Raw genomic sequence first — 18,430 nt, 5'->3', positions numbered from 1 at the left:
TTTTGTGTATCCTGAGATTTTACACTAATTGATAACATGATTTCTAAAACTCTGGTTCTTCAACACTATCTGGCGGCTGTACAAATCTGGGCAGTCACTAGACGGTAGCCAAGAGAGAGAAGTTCTCTTTACTGTCACCAGGAGTTGATAGATCAACCAGTTAACAGGTCAAAAACATACGTGACTGAATCTGTGTCATGCCCCTTTCTTGAATACTGACGCAGCTCAAAAGACATTTATGCAACAGCTGCATCTGGGCTGTAAAAATGCAGTCAACAACTGCATTGCAGTGAAGAGTGATGAACACTTTCCTGCCATCTAGTGGTCATGAGGTCAATAAGTGGACAGTCCTTAGGGGGAAAATATGATTGGATCTTATGAGCCCCACCACAGCATGCATTCATGCTTTTCCTACAGTTGTGACATTTGAATTTCACCAGGGGAAACTGCCAATCACCATCCTTGCAGTGTTGCATGGAGGAGCTATATGGAGAACAGCCCAGCATGGTTTATTCCAGGTGTGCATGGAGAGCATGCTAAGGGGACAATGCGATTTATGCCACTGATTTCCTCAGTGGTTGTGTGGCTGAGCCATTAGAGCAGCATTTCTCAACCTTGGCAACCTTAAGATGTGTTGTCTTCACCTCCCAGAATATACCATCCACCACCACCTTCAGTTTGACCTGGAGCCACTGACATCAACAAACCTGCTATGGTCATTTAGCTGGTTCTGCATCAATCTAATAGCATAGTGCAACCCACATTTTGCCTCTATTATGAATCTCATGGGAGATTTTGCTGAAAGCAAAGTAGGAGTTGAGGAACTGTCCCCAGATGGTACCATCTATAATGCTCTTCCATTCAAAATGCTGAACTGGGATATGGAATTTGTTCTCTTATTTAAAAAGAAATCTTTTAATGATATTTGATCAGTTGTTACACATGCATATAAATATATCAAACATCTACCTAATGCAAAAATAAAAAGACAGGAGCAACAATTACCATAAAATTAAATTTTCAAATGTGTTGGCCACATTAACAAAGCAGAACATTTTTCTTTTTTTGCTGATACAGAGAAAACATTTTCATAATAAATTAGACAACAGTTTAATGTACATTTCACACAAGCTAAAGACATCCTTGATATTGTCTCCTGATGATTCACAGGCATGCATCATTTTGGGGGGGGGGGGAACAATACATTAATTTCTGCCAGATTTCCTTTTTAATTTCCTAGTTTTGCCCATAATCCAGAGATTTCCTAGTGGTCTCCTGTCCACTGGCTAATTGATTTGATCATTTAAAATGTTGAGGTCTGCCAAGTTAGGTGCTGCCATCTGCTGTAGGGAGGTCTTTTATACATACAGACTGTAATCTCACTTTCCTTTTCCTTCCTGGTGTTTAATGGTATCCATCCAATCTTATTTCACTGCATATTTGTGTAAAACAACATTGAAGAACCTTGGGAGCCACTGTGTGTGCATTAGTATAACTTAATATGCGCTCACGAGTAAATATATAGGCTGCCAAATACCACATCCTCCGCCTTCTCTACTTAGCAAAAGACAACGTGCGCCTACGAGGACGGCAGCAAAATACAGTTGGGCTCCTCCCAAAATGCATCGCGCGGTTGAGAGGGCAACAAAAAGTTAGTCTCTCCCAGCATGCACTTGTCCCCACCAGTTTCCCGAGAGCGCCCTGACAGGTAAAGGAGGTCACTGAGTTCGCCATTTCCGGTGCGCAATGCAGGACGGGAATGCGAGTAGCACTATTGGCCGGTGCTTGCCCCGCTTTTCGCCGAGATAGGTGGGCAGGAAGGAAAAGCGGCGGCTGAGGCGGCTTGGTGGGGCAAGAGATTTTTCCCGGTGAGTGTTATGCGGAACGGTCCGACTTTGTCGGGGTCGGCGCTCTCTCCCGGACGAGGCGGGCGTCGAAAAGGGATCGATTTAATGCGCGATTTGATGACGTAATAACGGCTCTGGAGACGGAGCCGCTGCTGGAGTTGCGGTGGTCCATGTGCCGGCTCCTGTGGCCTCTTTCCCTTCACTCCGTCCCGCTCTAGCCTCTCCCGCGCCGCCCTTTATTCTCTTTAAGAGACCCTTTCACTCCTCGGCGCCCCCCAGCGGTTAGGCCTTCCGTTTAGCCCGCTCTGAGCGCTCATTGGCTCCGCTCTCTTCCTTTCTGGGATCCGATTGGTTGCTGTGGAGATGATTGACGGGCAGCCCCAATAGGGTCATCCGCAGTGTGGCTCCCCAAAGGCAGCTCCCCTCGCCGGGCCGCGGCTTGCGCCATCCCGAGCCAGCGGCCGCGATGGCTGGCTCCGGGAATTGCCGGCTAACATACGTGGAGTGCTGTAGTTACGGCCAGGTGTGTGTCTGGGGTCAGCAGGCCGCCGACGTCTCAGCTATAGCCTCCCGTGGTCCGCAAGAGAGGAGGACAGCAGCCAAGTCCTCTTTTCTGGAGTCCAAAACTACAAAACGGTGCCAGAGCAAAGCCCCGCGTCCGTTAGAGCTGTGACACGGAGGCCTTATGGGCACAAAGCGGGGGGTGGGGTGGGGGTGACATAGCTGGTTGCAAAACCCCTAGATGGCAGGAAGTGATACGGGAAGGTCTCGCTTTTGGCTGCACTTGTCCCTACAGACACACGTGGAAAAACAGAGAAAAATATTGTAATCTAAAGTAATGTCTTAAGCCCTTCCCATTTATTGCAATATTTAGGTGCTGCTAAGGCATAGAGTAAAGCCAAGGTGGGCAATATTTTGGGGCCTGGCTGTCTGAGGGACCGCCTGTCTCCAGTTGTTTCTGCCCAGCCAGTGTGATCCAGCAGAGTGGGTGTGCTCCGGGTCCCATCAATTAAACAAGGTCATCTTGTGGGACCCAGAAAGCATGCCTTCTCTGTCATGGTGCTTGACCTCTGGAAGGAGATTCCTCCCCTGAAATCCATGTGGTTCCTGCCCTGTTGGTGTTCTGTAAGGCCCTGAAGACTTGGTTCTCCCAGGTTTGGGGAAAGCCTCCCCACCCCCACCTTTTTTTGTTTGTTATGTCTGCTGAATGGCCTGGTGCATTGTTTTTCCAGTCAGCCAGGCTTTTCTTTTTGTATCTCCGTATGCTGTTTTTCTTTTTTATTTGTAAGCCACCCAGAGTTGTCAAAGGGTCAGGTGACCTTTAAATTTGGAAGTTAAAATAAATAAATAAAAATATGTTGGTATTTGTGGTGGAAGGCCACAAAAACACTGGGTGAGAATCAGTTTGGGGTGATTTCTTTATACTGTGGTACATCTATTTTAGAGCATCCACTGGCGTTCTCATCTGCTCAGAAAATGTGCCATTGTTTTTCAGCCACCATATCCAGGGAGGTTCTGAGGGCTGCAAAAAGGGTCTTGAATATCACCTGTAGCCTTGGAGCTACCAGTTAATCACCCTTAGCATAAGGGAACTGTTAACATCCACTGTTTGATCAGTGTTTGGATGGGAAGTTATCTGGGAATTTTACAGACACTGTTTTGAATTTCACGTTAGAGAATGATGGTGATATATAGTATATATAGTAAATATATGTGCACAGTTGCATGCATGGCCACTGAGCAACACCATCACATCAGGAGGGGGAGCAATGGGGCTAACTTTACTTTTTATTACTGTTCATCTATATAACTTGCAATCCAATATTTATTCAGTTTTTTCTGAGCCACTGCAGGGACATGACCCATAAATGCCTAATTTGGCCCTTCTTTCTTTTCCTCTGCTCCCTTGTTCCAGTAGAAGGCAACATGAGAGTATATTGAATATAGTACAGATATTTAATGGGTGGGTTTGCTTTAGTTTTCTCTACTTTACTTAATTAGTTGTAATTAAAGACAGGAGATGGCAACCTAGCCCATTCTGTTGCATGTCAGAATAGCTGAAATGGAGATGCTGTGAGAGGTGTGCTTCAGATTCCTAAGCTACCACCACCCTGAAATCTTTTCCCTTCCAATAGCTAACTACTTTATTTCATTAAAGCATTTTTATCTTTTTATGCTTTTTCAACCCAAAATTTCAGAATTGTGTACATTCAGTCACTATATGTGAGAGTCCTTCCTCCTAGATTCAACATCCAAAAGATGTTGTTAATTATGGTCAAGCTTCGTTTCCAAATGGCTGGCTTTCTCTTCCCCTTTAAATATCCATGTTGGGAGATTCCAGTTGTCTCCAGCTGCTTCTGAGCTGCATTTCTGAACTGGGAGTTTTCCTTTGAACATGGCTTCAGAAGAGGGAAATTGTCCTGACTAAGCAAAGACCACGCCGAGACGAGGAGAAAGTCTCTAGTGTTTTATTAACTGCTATTGTAGACAGAAAATCCTACCAAACTGAAGAAGTGTGGGAAAACCCAGACAGATAAACCCCAAAACTCAAGGCAGGTCTGTTCTGGGTTTCTTTGAATGACAGCTCAAAGTCTCTAAACTACGCATGTGTTTTCTCCCCTGGATAGGGGCCTCCTCCTGCTCACCATCAGTGCTCATGACAGAAACTATCCTTTACCAAAGATGCTGGGTTTAATGTTGTTGTTAGTTGCTGTCAAGTGGTTTACGACTCATGGCGACCCTATTTTTACTATTATTAATAGTTTGTGTTTCCGATTTGGATTTTTCATCTCTGGAAAATATTCATGTCTGCCTTTTGCTGATTTTTTTCCTAGACAAATCTTTTAGCCATGGAAGCTGAAGAGACGATGGATTGCATTCAGGAATTTCCAGAACATTATAAAGTAATTTTGGACAGATTAAATGAACAGCGGGAGCAGGATCAATTTACAGACATCACTTTGATTGTGGATGGTATGTAATGATGCAGACAGGGTCAGTGTACGCACTGTTCAGTCAGGGTCCACTCCGTAGAAAAGTTAATAAGTATCTGGTTATAAATTAATTAAAATTGAAATCAGTTAAGGAGCAATTCTTTCTCACCTGCAAAACTGGTTGAAGAGCTGTTGAAATCAGTGGAATTTCTTTTCCTTGAGAAGAGAGAGAGCCGTTTCTAAAAGTCTCCTTGGAGGGCAGCAACCCTTTTTCTTACTGTGGTTTCCTTGCCAGTCTTGTTAGTTTTTCTTCTTACTCTTACTGTCCTCAGAACCTGCATGGTGTATTTCTTCCTACTGCAAGCAGAAGAACAGGGAGCTCTCTTACCTATTCTGCTCAGATCAAGCCAGCAGACTTTAAAAATTGGCAGTAGTTCTGCTCCAAATCTCATATCACCCTTCTCTGAAAAATGCCTGTAAGATTTCTCTGTTACATGAAGTAGGAGGAGCCTGGCTCATTTAACCTAAAGATTAATGTTTTTAAGTCAGTTACATATACCTATCTAGGAGGTATATATAACCATGGAGTTTGGGAGGACCAAAGTGAATATACAAAGAATCAGGATTAACAAATCTTGTAAGAGACAAAACTTGTGCTACAGACTACTAGCTCCTTAAAACAAGTTCCAGATATTATGTTTAGGAGAGGCTGAAGCAAAATATAAACTTAACAGCTGGAATTTAGGATTCCTCAGCAAATCACCTGAGAGTTTATATTTGCAGTATCTTCTATTACATAGTCAAAAGAACAGCAAAACTTGTTAAGTATTTGTAAGTGTAAGGAAAAAGATTCTTGTCTGAGAGATTTTTTGGCAACTACAATTGACTTGGTCAACAGTAGGCATTAGATTATTCCTTGTGTTATCAATTAACATAAATTTTATATTACATTTTTTTTCTTACATCCAGTAATATCCAGCACGGGGTTTCATATAGGGTCTTGTTGTTTTTCATTTCCAGGTCATCATTTTAAAGCTCATAAAGCTGTTCTTGCTGCCTGCAGTCAGTTTTTCTACAAATTCTTCCAAGACTTCACTCAGGAGCCTCTAGTAGAAATTGAAGGTAATTTACGGATTCAGTTATATACAGAAGTACTAGGGTATGAAAGGGCTCGTGGATGCTTCAAAGACCATGCACTCTGGTGGACATAATGTCAAACCAAAGCTTATTTTCCTACATTCCAGAATGCAGGACATGGAATAATGGGTTTAAATTACAAGGAGGCAGATTCCAATTCATTGCTAGGGCAAGTTTTTTTAATAGTAAGAACCCTTTCACAATTAACTAGAGAGGTAGTGGGCTACTTTCAGTGGAGGTGTTAGGCAGAGGCTGGATAGTTGACTGTTGTGGGTATTTGTCTTCAAATCTTTGTATTCTGCATTAGACATGCATTCTGGAGTGGGTCTAAATGGTCCTTTTCAGATCTGTGATTATATGAAGTTGCCTTCATTTATTGTCTTGCAAAGTTTGGATTTTTGTTTTCATTCCGTTGTGGACTATTAGATCACTAGATATTTTTGAAAACCCTAATTTGTCGTTCAAGAGGAAGAAAGAAGGCCCCGGTCCAGTGGTGGAACAGTAACCAGTTTCTAGTACATCGGTACCCGCTACTTGTTGGGATTCTTACAGATGCCATATAATGTAAATATTTGATCCCGCAACAGTTCTTATGTTCTTGAGCAAGAGTACATAATCACAACTTTATCAAAATTAATTTTAACATAACTGTTAGTTCCTGCCTTAGAATTCTTAATAGATTTAAACAAATTAATTCTATAGATCAATTATATTATCCTTGCTGTTGTTCTTGTCATCTTCACATCAGTCTTAACTCCAGATAACTACATGGACATGCAGTTTTCTAGACAACATTTTTGGAAGTGTTTTGCCCTTGCCCTCTTCCCATGGCTGAGAGAGAGTGACTGGCCCAAAGTCACCCATCTGGCTTCCATGCCCAAGGAAAGATTACAACTCAGGTCTCCCTGTTCTTAGTCCAGGGCCTTAACCATTAGGCCATACTGGCTCTCATTTATTATTATCAACCCAAATCAGTTCACTGCAGGATGAATGCCATTTCATTGAAGCCACTGCATAATCATAATCTATTACACTGGTCCCAGTGCAAGCTGATGGATTGCTTTTAACCTCTCTGAGGATGAGAGAAGGTAACTGGCCCAAAGTCACCCAGCCGGCTTCCATGCCTAAGGAAGACTAGGACCTTGGTCTCCCTGTTCCTAGTGTAGCATCTTAACCACTATATGACACTGGCTCTCTGATAGATTATATACTGAATATTTATATAAAAGACCCCAAAAATAACTGAAGTCAGCCCATCCTTGCTTTGGATATCAATATGGGGGTAAATGTTCTCATTCTGTTCTGATGCCACAAATCTATAATGATTTTTTTTCCTATTTAGGGATGTTATACCTTTTAATTTTCAAATATAGGAAATGACCACAAAATTGCAGCAAAATGCTGGATCTAATGTTCCTGGAAGTTAGTTCTTATGAAATATTTAGATATTTTCCAGCAACAAATCTGTGCAAAATGTATGAGCTAGTTCTATATTTTGTCTTTTGCCCACCATCAGGTGTAAGTAACATGGCCTTTCGTCATTTAATTGAGTTCACATATACGGCAAAACTAATGGTCCAAGGAGAAGAGGAAGCAAATGATGTCTGGAAAGCAGCTGAGTATCTTCAGATGCTGGAAGCCATTAAAGCACTTGAAATCAGGTGAGTGTGGTCAAATTCCAGTCAGATAATTGTCCTTTTGCTGCCTTCCCAGGAACATTAAGACTTCATTCACTTTTGACATGCCTCTGAAATAAGACAGTGCTGCTGAGGGCTTTTTATATATGCACCTTGCAGTGGGTAACCTGTGTCTGCTGCTGAAAATGCAACTTGACAGGGACGCACACCCAATTCTTGCTCCCAGGAAAATCTGTGAGGTTCATTCATTTGTCTGCATATTCTTTTTCAAGCACATGTTTCCAATCTGAAATATGTGGACCTGAACAAACTACAATGTATAATTGGGCCATAAAAAAAGAACAGAATCCAACCATGATTCTTCAATAGCTTGAAGGCATTTAGGCTGTGTAATAAAATGGACTTTATGATGCTGAATGTATGTAAGATGAAACAATGTGCATTAAGATTCTAGAATCTAGTGCTCTGTGCAATCAGCTGAGATGTGGAACTAGTGGCACTCATGGTGTGGTTGGCCTTCATCTCCCTTAGCTTCTGACACTTGGCCATGGTGACTGGGACTGAGGGCGAAGATGGCAAGAGGATTCCGCCTCTGTGATAGTGGATAAGCATCTGTGTACAGTTTTAATGTGTGTAGAATAAAATTCTGTTGAAAGCCAAGCACTACTATTTAATGTTTTGCAGAATGCAGAAGAGACATGGTCTCCCTTCAGAGAGCTTGCAGCCTAAATGAGCTGGGCAGAACGTATTTGATCAGAGAGGACCAGGCTTTGTAAAGAAATAGCTGGGGTATGTCATTCTGGGGATCGAATCTGAATTCGAACTTGCAACCCAGTGAGATGGGAAAGCATAATCAGAGCTAAATAAATTCAGAAGAGAGCTGGGGGTTTTTTTAAGAGCTTTCAGAAAACTAGTCTATGGATAAGATTGAAAAAAGGGAGACCATTCTCTGTATGGAGAAGCTACAGGGGGAAAAAAGCATAAAATCATGACTGAAACAAAGATAGATGCACTCAGATACAGTGGAGAGAATGTGAGAGAGAGATTAGAAATAACAGTTGATAGGAGTCAGCAGATAAACAGATGCAGACAGTTCTGGCAGAATTTGCAAGGCTGATATTGTAGAAGTGATATAAAAATAAAAGATTGAAATATAGAGATTGTTTTAACTTTATGCTGGTATGAACACCACCAGTGTTAAATACAGCGTTTCTGCAAGTGCCTGTTAAGGCCAGGTGGCTTGTAGGTGTGCTGTCAACTATTGGGGGGAGCCCTACCTTGCCACTAGAATCCTCCTCCTCCCCCAGTAAGAAGATTCATGCAGGGAAAACAACCACAGAACGTTTGAACAAAGATTGCGAAGAGAAAATCGGTAGTGAGCAAGGAGTATCGGCCATTAGCACGGCACTGGGTGGGAGGATGGGAGCAAGGGCTGGGCGGAGAAATCCCCAAGTACTTGGGTCACTACAACCCCTGGCTGCTGGAAGAGTAACTTGTATTACTGATCTGTCAAGGAGCGTCTAGACAATCACAAAGTCTCTGTGACTGCCCACTAGGGGCTGGTGGATACTAATGGGACATCAGAGAATATTACTACATGTTAACTAGGAAAGAAGTACAAACCTTGCCTCCAAAACACTAGGGTTACCAAAATAAGCAGAGAAAGCTTATGCTTAAACCAGGTGGAATGCTCAGCCATTAGTGCTGGAATTTTAGAAAAGAGGAGAATGTGAGACACAGCCAGCAGAAGAGAAAAGATCCTTCCTTTTTAACCAATAAAGTGCAGGAGATTTTAGATCTGATACAGCAGTATTATTACAGAGCCTTCTTGTTGGAAGTATTGAGGCGCTATTCAGCATGAGTATTTGTGATTCCGATTGGCTACCTCTTCCCAAATATGCAAATGAAGAAATAACAGTTTTACATTCTGTATCAGGCGCCTTATCCAAAATTCTATGAGTCTGTTCCTAACGTATCAATTTTCAGACAAGCTCTTGAAAGCACCTTCTGTTACAATCTAGTATTAAACAAATCATCAAGGAATAGGACTGAAATCTAAGGAAACTTACATAATGTTGATGTGTCAGTAGAAGTTGCATATATTGTAGTCCTTGGACTGGTGTGGACATAATTTTTCTTCTGATTTAATCATGTTTAAGTATTAGGAATTGCTTGGGAGCAGATGTTGTTCTTCCAGCCCGTCCCTTTAAGGAGCATATGTTCCTGCCACAAGTCTTAAGTACAGCAAACTATTACTTCTTTAGCACTTAGTTTAATCCTGCTTCTTATTCAACCCACTATCAGTAGCCAAGCTTACTTTGACTCTTTTTCATTTTTCATGCTTTACTGTGTTCTTCATGACCTTTTCTAGGAACAAAGAAAATACATCATCGCTTGAATCAAATCAAGTTCAAGATAAAAATAAAGCCAAAAAGAGGAAGATAGCAGAGACCTCCAATGTTATTACCGAAACATTGCCTTGTGCAGAATCTGAGCCTGTTGAAATTGAGGTGGAGATTACTGAAGGGGCTATCGATGTGGAGGAGAATAACATTGAAGCGCTTGAGGAGGTGGCTTCTGCTGAACAGCCAATAAAGTACATACAGACCACAGGTACTTCGGATGACTCAGCTTTGGCTCTTCTGGCAGATATCACCAGCAAGTTCCGCCATGGAGAGAGGAAAAGTGAAATTCAGGAGGAATGCGAGAACCTGCCTGATCCAGTGGGCAAACACATGGAAAGCATTGAGATCATGGAACTTCAGCTGTCGCACGTCAACAACCTTTTCCATTGTGAAAAATGCAATCGCACATTTAAATTCCTTTACCACTTTAAGGAACATATGAAAACACACTCCACTGAAAATTACAAGTGTGACCTATGCAACAAAAGATACTTGCGTGAGAGTGCGTTGAAGCAGCACCTTACTTGTTACCACCTTGATGAAGGTGGGACAAACAAAAAACAAAGACCTGGCAAAAAAATACATGTTTGCCAATACTGTGATAAGCAGTTTGACCACTTTGGACATTTTAAAGAACATCTTCGGAAACATACAGGTATCTGCAATTCTAGTTGTGTGCTAGCTAAATCTCTTTCTATAATTCTGTTCAGAGATGCTAAACTCTTAATTCAATACAATACACATTAAGGCTGTGCAGTGCTTTAGATTCAAAGGCAAAAAGGTGCTTCGGAATGTGTGAGGATGTGAATGTAGATAATTCTCATTAAGCCAAGCACATCTTTTCCCACAATTGTGCACCCATTATAGCCACTTGATCCAGGGAAAAGGCAAGAATAAGCCACAGACAGCCAAGGTTTCAAGTCCAAGGCTTGCAAGAGAAACTGGAAAACTTTTGCCTTTGTTCTTGGTTATCTATAGTTTACTTTGCTGTTTGAAGTGGCAGCGTGGTGTTGTTCGCTTACAAAGACAAGCCAGGACATTTGTTACTCCTGGAGTTATTAACAAATTGGGTGAGCATAATCTATGTTTTTTTGTGAGTTGTGGTTTTATTAAAAGAGAGGAAAGAGGCTGGGTGGATGTTGAGTTTGCAAGCGAAACTCTATGGAGGGATATAACATACATTCCAGAAGTATTCTCATGGTCAAAGGCTTTCACAGATTGAATGGCAATTGCTGGATTCTTATTTTTTCTGAGTTTGAAGAAACCTGAATGATTAGGTTAAATGTAACAGCTAGATGAGTGAAATAGCATTTTATGCTGATGAGAGAGCTGCTTGTTTCAGCTTTACTTAATGAGTACTGTAAGATGAAGTAAGGTTTTTATGTCACATGTTTGAGGAACCACTGTTTCAGCTGTATTAACAATAAAAGTAGACTTCACAATAATTTGATACATGTTCTCATGTGGTGTTATTAATATATAAATTTATGAATTGTACTGAATAGAAATGTAGTTCATATTATATGTTGTATTATACTTGTAACTTTACTTGATGATTAGTGTAGGAGAGTTATTATGAGTTGGACAGCCATACAAGATAAAGAATAAATTCTAAAGCTTTGTTATTTTCCTGTCTGTCTGTTTTAGTTTTGCCTGAGAAAGGGTTTGTCCAAAATGTGTAGAAATAAATACAACTTCTGAAAAGAATACAGTAGCTGTTTTTGGTTTCTTTCTTACAAAACCAAAATTAGACTAGGATATAGTAAGCATAGTCAACATTCTATCATTTATGGTATAGCTCTTGGGGACTGATGGGATGGGGAAGCTTCATACCTTCACCATGTCCAAATCATCATTACAGAACAGGAAGAGATATTTCTGGGTTTCTAGATGTTGCTAAAACTTGAACTCCTAGCAACTTTGTCACTGTGGCCACAATTGAAGCATGCTGGGAGATGTAAATTAACATCTGAGGGCCATGAGTTTTCCACCTTTATTTCAAAGCCATTTTCTGGCTAGATGATACTAAGTTACCATAATCCAGTAGTTTGTTCTGACTGTGGGCTGGCAGTGATTTTAGAAACTTCACAACTAAGTCATGGGAACAGCAAGCACCAGCAGTTGTTTTCCCCCATCATCCAAAAGTAAGAGTTATCCTACTTTCATACTGGTATGTCAGTGATTTGCCCATTACAGCCTGATACTGGCTTAGGAGTTTTTTGCAATGATTTAGCCTCTCCCTGCTTTCTCCAGTCCATAAAACAGATCAAGTGAATCCTGCAAAAGTCTTGTGATACAGCTTCTAAACGGAATTATGGCTTTGCCCAGCAATGGCATTTGGAAAGGCTTTGGACAGAAGTATCTAAGTAGCTTTACCTGTAAATGGCCATATTAGGCTCAGTGGGGCTTTTCCTATGCAGTTTTGTTTTCTCTCATCTTTCTGACTAAAGTTTTGTAAGATTGGGCCATGAAATACTTTACATTTTCAGGAATGAACTTACAATTGGAAGTAGTATCTTAATTTTGAATGCAGCAATCTAGGTTGCTAACATTATGGATAGAATGCTGATAAACAACTGACCCTGTATGCTAGTCCTTAAATGAATTTCTGAATTTTGTACTGTTTCTATTTACCTTGATAGGTGAAAAACCATTTGAATGTCCAAATTGCCATGAACGTTTTGCTCGGAACAGCACGCTCAAATGTCACCTGACAGCATGCCAGTCTGGTGCTGGTGCTAAAAAGGGACGGAAGAAGCTTTATGAGTGCCAGGTTTGTAACAAAGAAAAGAATTGGGTTTGAGTTTCTTAGTCACATAAGCAAGATTAAGGAGGAATTTGATAGAGGAACAATACGATCCTCTGTTTATCCCAATACCTTATTTTAAAACTATTTTTGTATAAGGAAGACACAAAGAATAGATAGGTGAGAGGGAACAGCAGTCTTTCATGCTTTCCAGATCATCTTCAGGTTGGAAACCATGAAAGAAGCCGCTGAACTACCTGAATGGCTGTCAGGTATCCCCGTGATGCTGCTCTCCTTCCTAATGGTCAGAAGAGGTGGAAGAAATGAAAAAATCCACTACTTTGCCCTCTATTCTAGAATAGCACAACCCTTGTTGCCTTGAGGGATATGGCTAACTCTGGGTGGCATGACAAGAGCTGCACTTCAAAACTGGATAAGGCCAAGGCCTGTTTTTTTCAGGGGGAGCCAGGAGTTTTGAAAGAATAAAACTGATGTAACACTTGCAAGGCTTAAAATTCCCCAAACTCTAGAGGAAAAAATATCTCCCAGTTTTTGTCCCACCCTCTCATGAGTTTTGTATAACAAATCTACAGAATTTTTCTTCAACTTCCTTGCTGTTACTCTGAGTTAACATACCTCAGAAACTTACTAAGTCTCCTTCAGACAAGTTTGATTTTTGGTGATGTCATGGACACGTCCCTTTTTTCCCAGCATATTTATTGGTTGGCTTGTTCGTTACATTGCTTGTATTTTACTCTTCCTAATTCAGTGGATTCCTGGCAGCTCATATTACATTATGGAAGTGGTTTGCCATTGCCGCCTTCTTTTCAATTTCCCAGTCTAATTCACAGCACTGGCATTTCCTTGAAATCTCCCCTCTAACAGGACCTAACCCTGCTTAGCTTCCAGGCTTGGACAAGGCCAACTAAATGCTGCCACCTGCTGAGAACAAAAGCTTGTTGCCCATGGTCTATCAGGGTAACAGTATTCTCTGTTGACAGTGCACCATGAGGCAGGATCTCTTTGGGTACACTTAAACCATGATCCTGTTTTTTCATGGAAGGATCCACTGTTCAGTTGTGCCAAGAGGCATAATGGCTTAACTCACCAAATAAAAAAGGCTTGTCTGGGAGAGAGAGAGAAAGATATTTCTGGAGGTAGTCCAGTCCTGAAATAGGCTTGTTTCATTCTTGAACTATTTCAGTTCATAGAATTTACTTCTGAAAACTGCTGAACTGGCTCATTGGAATGGTATGGTCTGGAGAAGGTTCGGCATGATTCAAGGGAAACAGAATATGGCAGAGTTCTTGAGAAGACTCTGTTCCTAGAATAATGAATTTGCACATCCCCAATCATCAGCCATATACTAAATGTTTAACTAAAATATTTGACTAAATTTAACTAAAATCACTATGCCTTGTTCTTTCAGGTCTGCAACAGTGTATTTAACAGCTGGGATCAGTTCAAGGACCATTTGGTAATACATACAGGTGACAAACCCAACCATTGTACCTTATGTGATGTGTGGTTCATGCAAGGCAGTGAACTCCGGAGGCATCTGCAAGAAATGCACAACATTTCAGAGAGAATAGTATCTGAGGACATCCTTCCAGTGGACAGTGATCCAGTGGCATCCATGACAATTATAGAGCAGGTGGAACAAGTTCATGTTTTGCCCGTGATTCAGGTCCAGGTGGATCCAGCCCAAGTGACTGTAGAACAGGTGCATCCAGATTTGATACAGAATAATCAAGAAAAACATGAACAAATAGCAGAGCTACAAGAGCAGGTTGAAATAAGCTATTTAGAAGTTGAGCATATTCAGACTGAACAAGGCACTGAAGTACATATGGAAGAGCTGGATGTGGAACATGTGAACCAGTTACAAATGGAAGAGGTTCAGGCTCAGCTTATGGAGGAAAATGATCTAGAACAGGTAGAGTCAGGGCCCATGGATCAAGAACTGACAGCAAGCACATCTATTCAGGTGGATGAAGTGGAAGCACATGGAGCAGATCATGAAGAATCTGATGATTTAAAAACTCAGCCAATAGTGGATATGCAAGAGGAAAAGGTGGAGAGCTAAACAGTTTTGACTGCATAATCTGTGATTTGAAAAAAAAAGTTAATACCAAATTATTTTTGTTAATTTTCTTGTTTGACTTTTGCCCTACCCATGGGACAGCTCTCTTGTATCAGTGCCCTTAGGGAAGTGGACAGGAGGACCAAAGTTAGAATATTTGATTAAACTCCCCTTCTTTATTTCTAGGAAGGAAAAAACCCTTTTGTGTGTGTGTGTTTTTTAATAAAATACCATGGAACAAAGGCTCTTCTGGAGATGAACAGCTTTGTGTGAAGTTTAATTGTAGAGTTTTGCTAGATTGTACAATTAGATTATACTGTTTTGTCATTGTGAGAAATTTCTGAAGCAAGTTCTATTTTCCTTTCAGAATATGAGTTTAGTGTTAAAACAGCAATGTTAATATGGATTATCTACTGGATAATCTGCTTTAAAAATATTTTTTTCCTTCTTTCCCATTTAATATTTTGCAATAGTTGCATTATTTGCTGATGTTCCTAATTTTAAGCACTATTTCAAGGTCTAGAAGATTATTGGGATGGAGGTAGAGTGTGCTTAGGTTTTGTGAAAAAAACAAAAAACCTTCGTGCCTTCACACAACAAAGTAATTAAACTTCCACAAAGCTTTTACGATTCTTACAAAGCTAATACAAAAGGCAGTGTACATACTCCTGTATAGTGCTTTGTAATCTTGCTTACAATTGTTCGCTATCAGGGTTTTTTTCTGCATTAAAATAAACTTGGATGGGGGAAAATGGATTGAACACTGGCAATGTTTTTTAAGGGCCAATTATAATAGGAAAATGCAGCTGCATCTGTAACAAGATATGAGTTGGCTAATAGGTTGCACTGGCATCTTATCACCAGATTTTTATTTTTTAGAAAAAAGGTACATTTTATATTTAAAGGAAAAAACATTAAAAATACAAAGTAAATGTGTCTACGCAATGCATCAGGCTACTGTTTTATTATTTAAACTTTATGACCCTTTGCTGAAAGATCTTGTGCTTAAAAGGTTTGAAAAAAATCCAAAGCCATAAGTATGAGTGTTTAACTGTGGATTTACAAAAGTAGGAGTGTAAATATTTTAATCAGTATTATTGGACAATAAAACAGTACCTACCATAAGCTTTCAGTCAATGCAGTATTATTTTCTTCAGGGATGGATACAGTTTTTTTGGTGGGGGGGTTGCAACAGGGCTGAATTTTTCAGTACTGTAAATTCCACAGCTACTTTTTTCCAAGCCGGCCAGCCTCCCGTTACATGGACTTCACTTTGGCCAGTCCTGAGAATTGTGGAAGGTGGCATCTACACATTTGGAGGTTGGGGAATGCTTCTCTCGAAGAAATTGCAGTCAGTCCTGGCTCCTTGACAACCATACCGACTTATTATATGTATCTTTCAGCTCATTAGTGCCAACCAAAGATTTTTTGCTATCTGAAGTGATGCCCTCCATCTTTGACCAGGACTTCCATGTTAAAAACTGATGGGAGACCCAGAGTTCCCAGGCAAGTTAAGCCTTGGAACTCCCGTAATCCCTAGGTTTGATGGCGCTTTGAAGTTCAACGTCTGGAAGACTGTCCCTGCTTTAGAAAAACGTATGCTACCAGGGCAGTGACTATATTTTCTTGGGAAAAATAAAGGACAAACTTGAAAAGGGCAAATCTGAAAGAGGTTCATAAGGATGATGATGATGATGATAATAATAATAATTGATAACTTTGCTTTACAAAGGAAAATTCAAGAGCACAACCAAAATAAAGGACAGCTTTCTGAAATAAAGGACTGTCTATAATAAAGGATGTATGGTCACTATAACCACCAGTCTGCCTTCATTTATCTCCTCTGCCTGGCTCCATGTTTGCAATCAGCCAGTTAAATGTAAGATCCCAGCTGTGGTCTTTGCCTTTTCTTAAGCATGAGTGAAAGGCTTTCACTTCTCATATATTTAGTGATTCTGTTTTCACTAGATTATGAGTTGCCTTGTGCACTTCATTCTAGTTGGAAAAATAGGAATCTCTGAAACAAACATTTGGCTCAGATCTGAGCTGTTCAGATACAAAGGTGCAGTTTCTGCGAAATCCCACTCCATTTAGGAGCCAATGTGGTGTAGTGGCAAAGGTGCTGGCCTAGAAACCAGGAGAGTCTGCGTTCTGGGCTTCCTAAGGCATGAAGCCAGCTGGGTGACTGGGCCAGTCACACTCTCAGCCCAACCCACCTCACAAGGTTGTTGTGGGGAAAATAGGAGGCAAGAGTAATAGGTATGTTAGCTGCCTTGAGTTGACCAAATACATGTCTTTTTTTTTAAAAAAAGGGATAAAAATCTAATTATCATTATCCTAGATCATTCTCATGGGAGTGTGCAACTTACAGAATTAGATGGTGGTAGGTCAAGGACTGCAGAGAACAGGAGGAGCATGAAAGACCCATTCCATGTAAATTCAGTCCTATTCACAGAGAGCTACTTGGTTCTCACATCATGCTAAGCCACATATCACTTAATCTAGGTTTGTTGAATAAAACACAATTAGCTGGATTCACACAACATGCTAAGCTATAAACCATGATTTTCAAATCAAAATGTTTTTAATGTATTGGCCTGAGAAAGATGTCATTTGTTATGTACTTTAGCATATCCACAATTATTTTATTCTATTGTTGGCTTGGAAACAATGCAAACATTTGCTTAGCAGAAGCCAAATGCACATACCATTTGTAGTGATCTCTCACTCGAACCCCTTTCCACTCTTAAAATGCCACTTAACATGGTCTCCAGCCTCCTTGTGTGAATAACTTTAAGGTCTTTGTTCATTTGAAAGAGCCTTCACCAAGCAAGTGCTCTTTAGGAGAGCTAGACAACAACTTCCATCAGCCACTGGCTGTGGATGATGGAAGTTATGACCTAGCACTCTTAGAAGGTGACAGTTTGGGAAGGCTGATGTAATGCTACCATCTGATCTTCTATACAATTTATGGATTTTTTAAAAAGTACAATGTAAAAGGAATTGTCCAGGGTTCAGGGTGAGACTTGGACATGGAGTAAAGTCTTTTAAACTCAGTGGTTTTGACTCCAGCCCTCTCGTTGTCGTGAGTGAGATCCTAGGACCAAAGGCAGCTGAAGTTCAAACCAGCAGTAGCGAATGTCGGGCTTGAGACACGTATGTTATCTTTTTGCCAGCCCTCGCCCCCATAGCCATACCTGAAAGGGTGGCTCAGGCAAGCAAAGACAGGGCAGACGGAGAGAAGCACTTTTTCACCCAGCACACACCAGCTATAGAATTCCGGAAGTGTAACAGCTGCCAATCTGGACGGCTTTAAAAGGGACCAGGAAAATTTGAGGAGGACGAAGCTATCTTGTTGCGGCACCTTCGTGTTAGGTACGGGACTCTGAGCACACGTTGAGAGCATCAGAGGGAAGAAGGCGCCCTTACGCTCATCTCTGCTAGTGGTTTTCCGCAGGGATCGGATAGTTGGCTCGGGTGGGAACAGCCTAATGGGCCCCACCAGCCTTGGCCGGGATGCTGGACGGCTCCTCTGAGGTTCGGATTACAGGTCGCATCATCCTTGACTATACTGTGTCCATGAGAGCGATCTCATCCGACAACATCGGACACACTGGGGGGGGGGGGGGTGTATTTGAGACC

General features: G+C 41.1%; 1 protein-coding gene across 1 annotated transcript; it reads left to right on the top strand.

Moving 5' to 3' along the window:
* The first annotated feature begins 1,751 nt into the window (after positions 1-1,751).
* On the top strand, positions 1,752-15,913 carry ZNF131 (zinc finger protein 131). The gene is made up of 7 exons (XM_063295693.1): positions 1,752-1,868; positions 4,682-4,820; positions 5,801-5,902; positions 7,434-7,578; positions 9,926-10,614; positions 12,602-12,732; positions 14,135-15,913. The coding sequence occupies exons 2-7, from the start codon at positions 4,697-4,699 to the stop codon at positions 14,789-14,791; spliced, it is 1,848 nt and encodes a 615-aa protein (XP_063151763.1). The 5' UTR covers positions 1,752-1,868; positions 4,682-4,696; the 3' UTR covers positions 14,792-15,913.
* The last annotated feature ends 2,517 nt before the right edge of the window (positions 15,914-18,430 follow it).

Source organism: Candoia aspera, chromosome 2 (genome assembly GCF_035149785.1).
Source record: "Candoia aspera isolate rCanAsp1 chromosome 2, rCanAsp1.hap2, whole genome shotgun sequence".
NCBI classification, from domain to species: domain Eukaryota; kingdom Metazoa; phylum Chordata; class Lepidosauria; order Squamata; family Boidae; genus Candoia; species Candoia aspera.
Note: the sequence above shows the minus strand (reverse complement) of the source record. Positions and strands in the feature narration are given on the sequence as shown.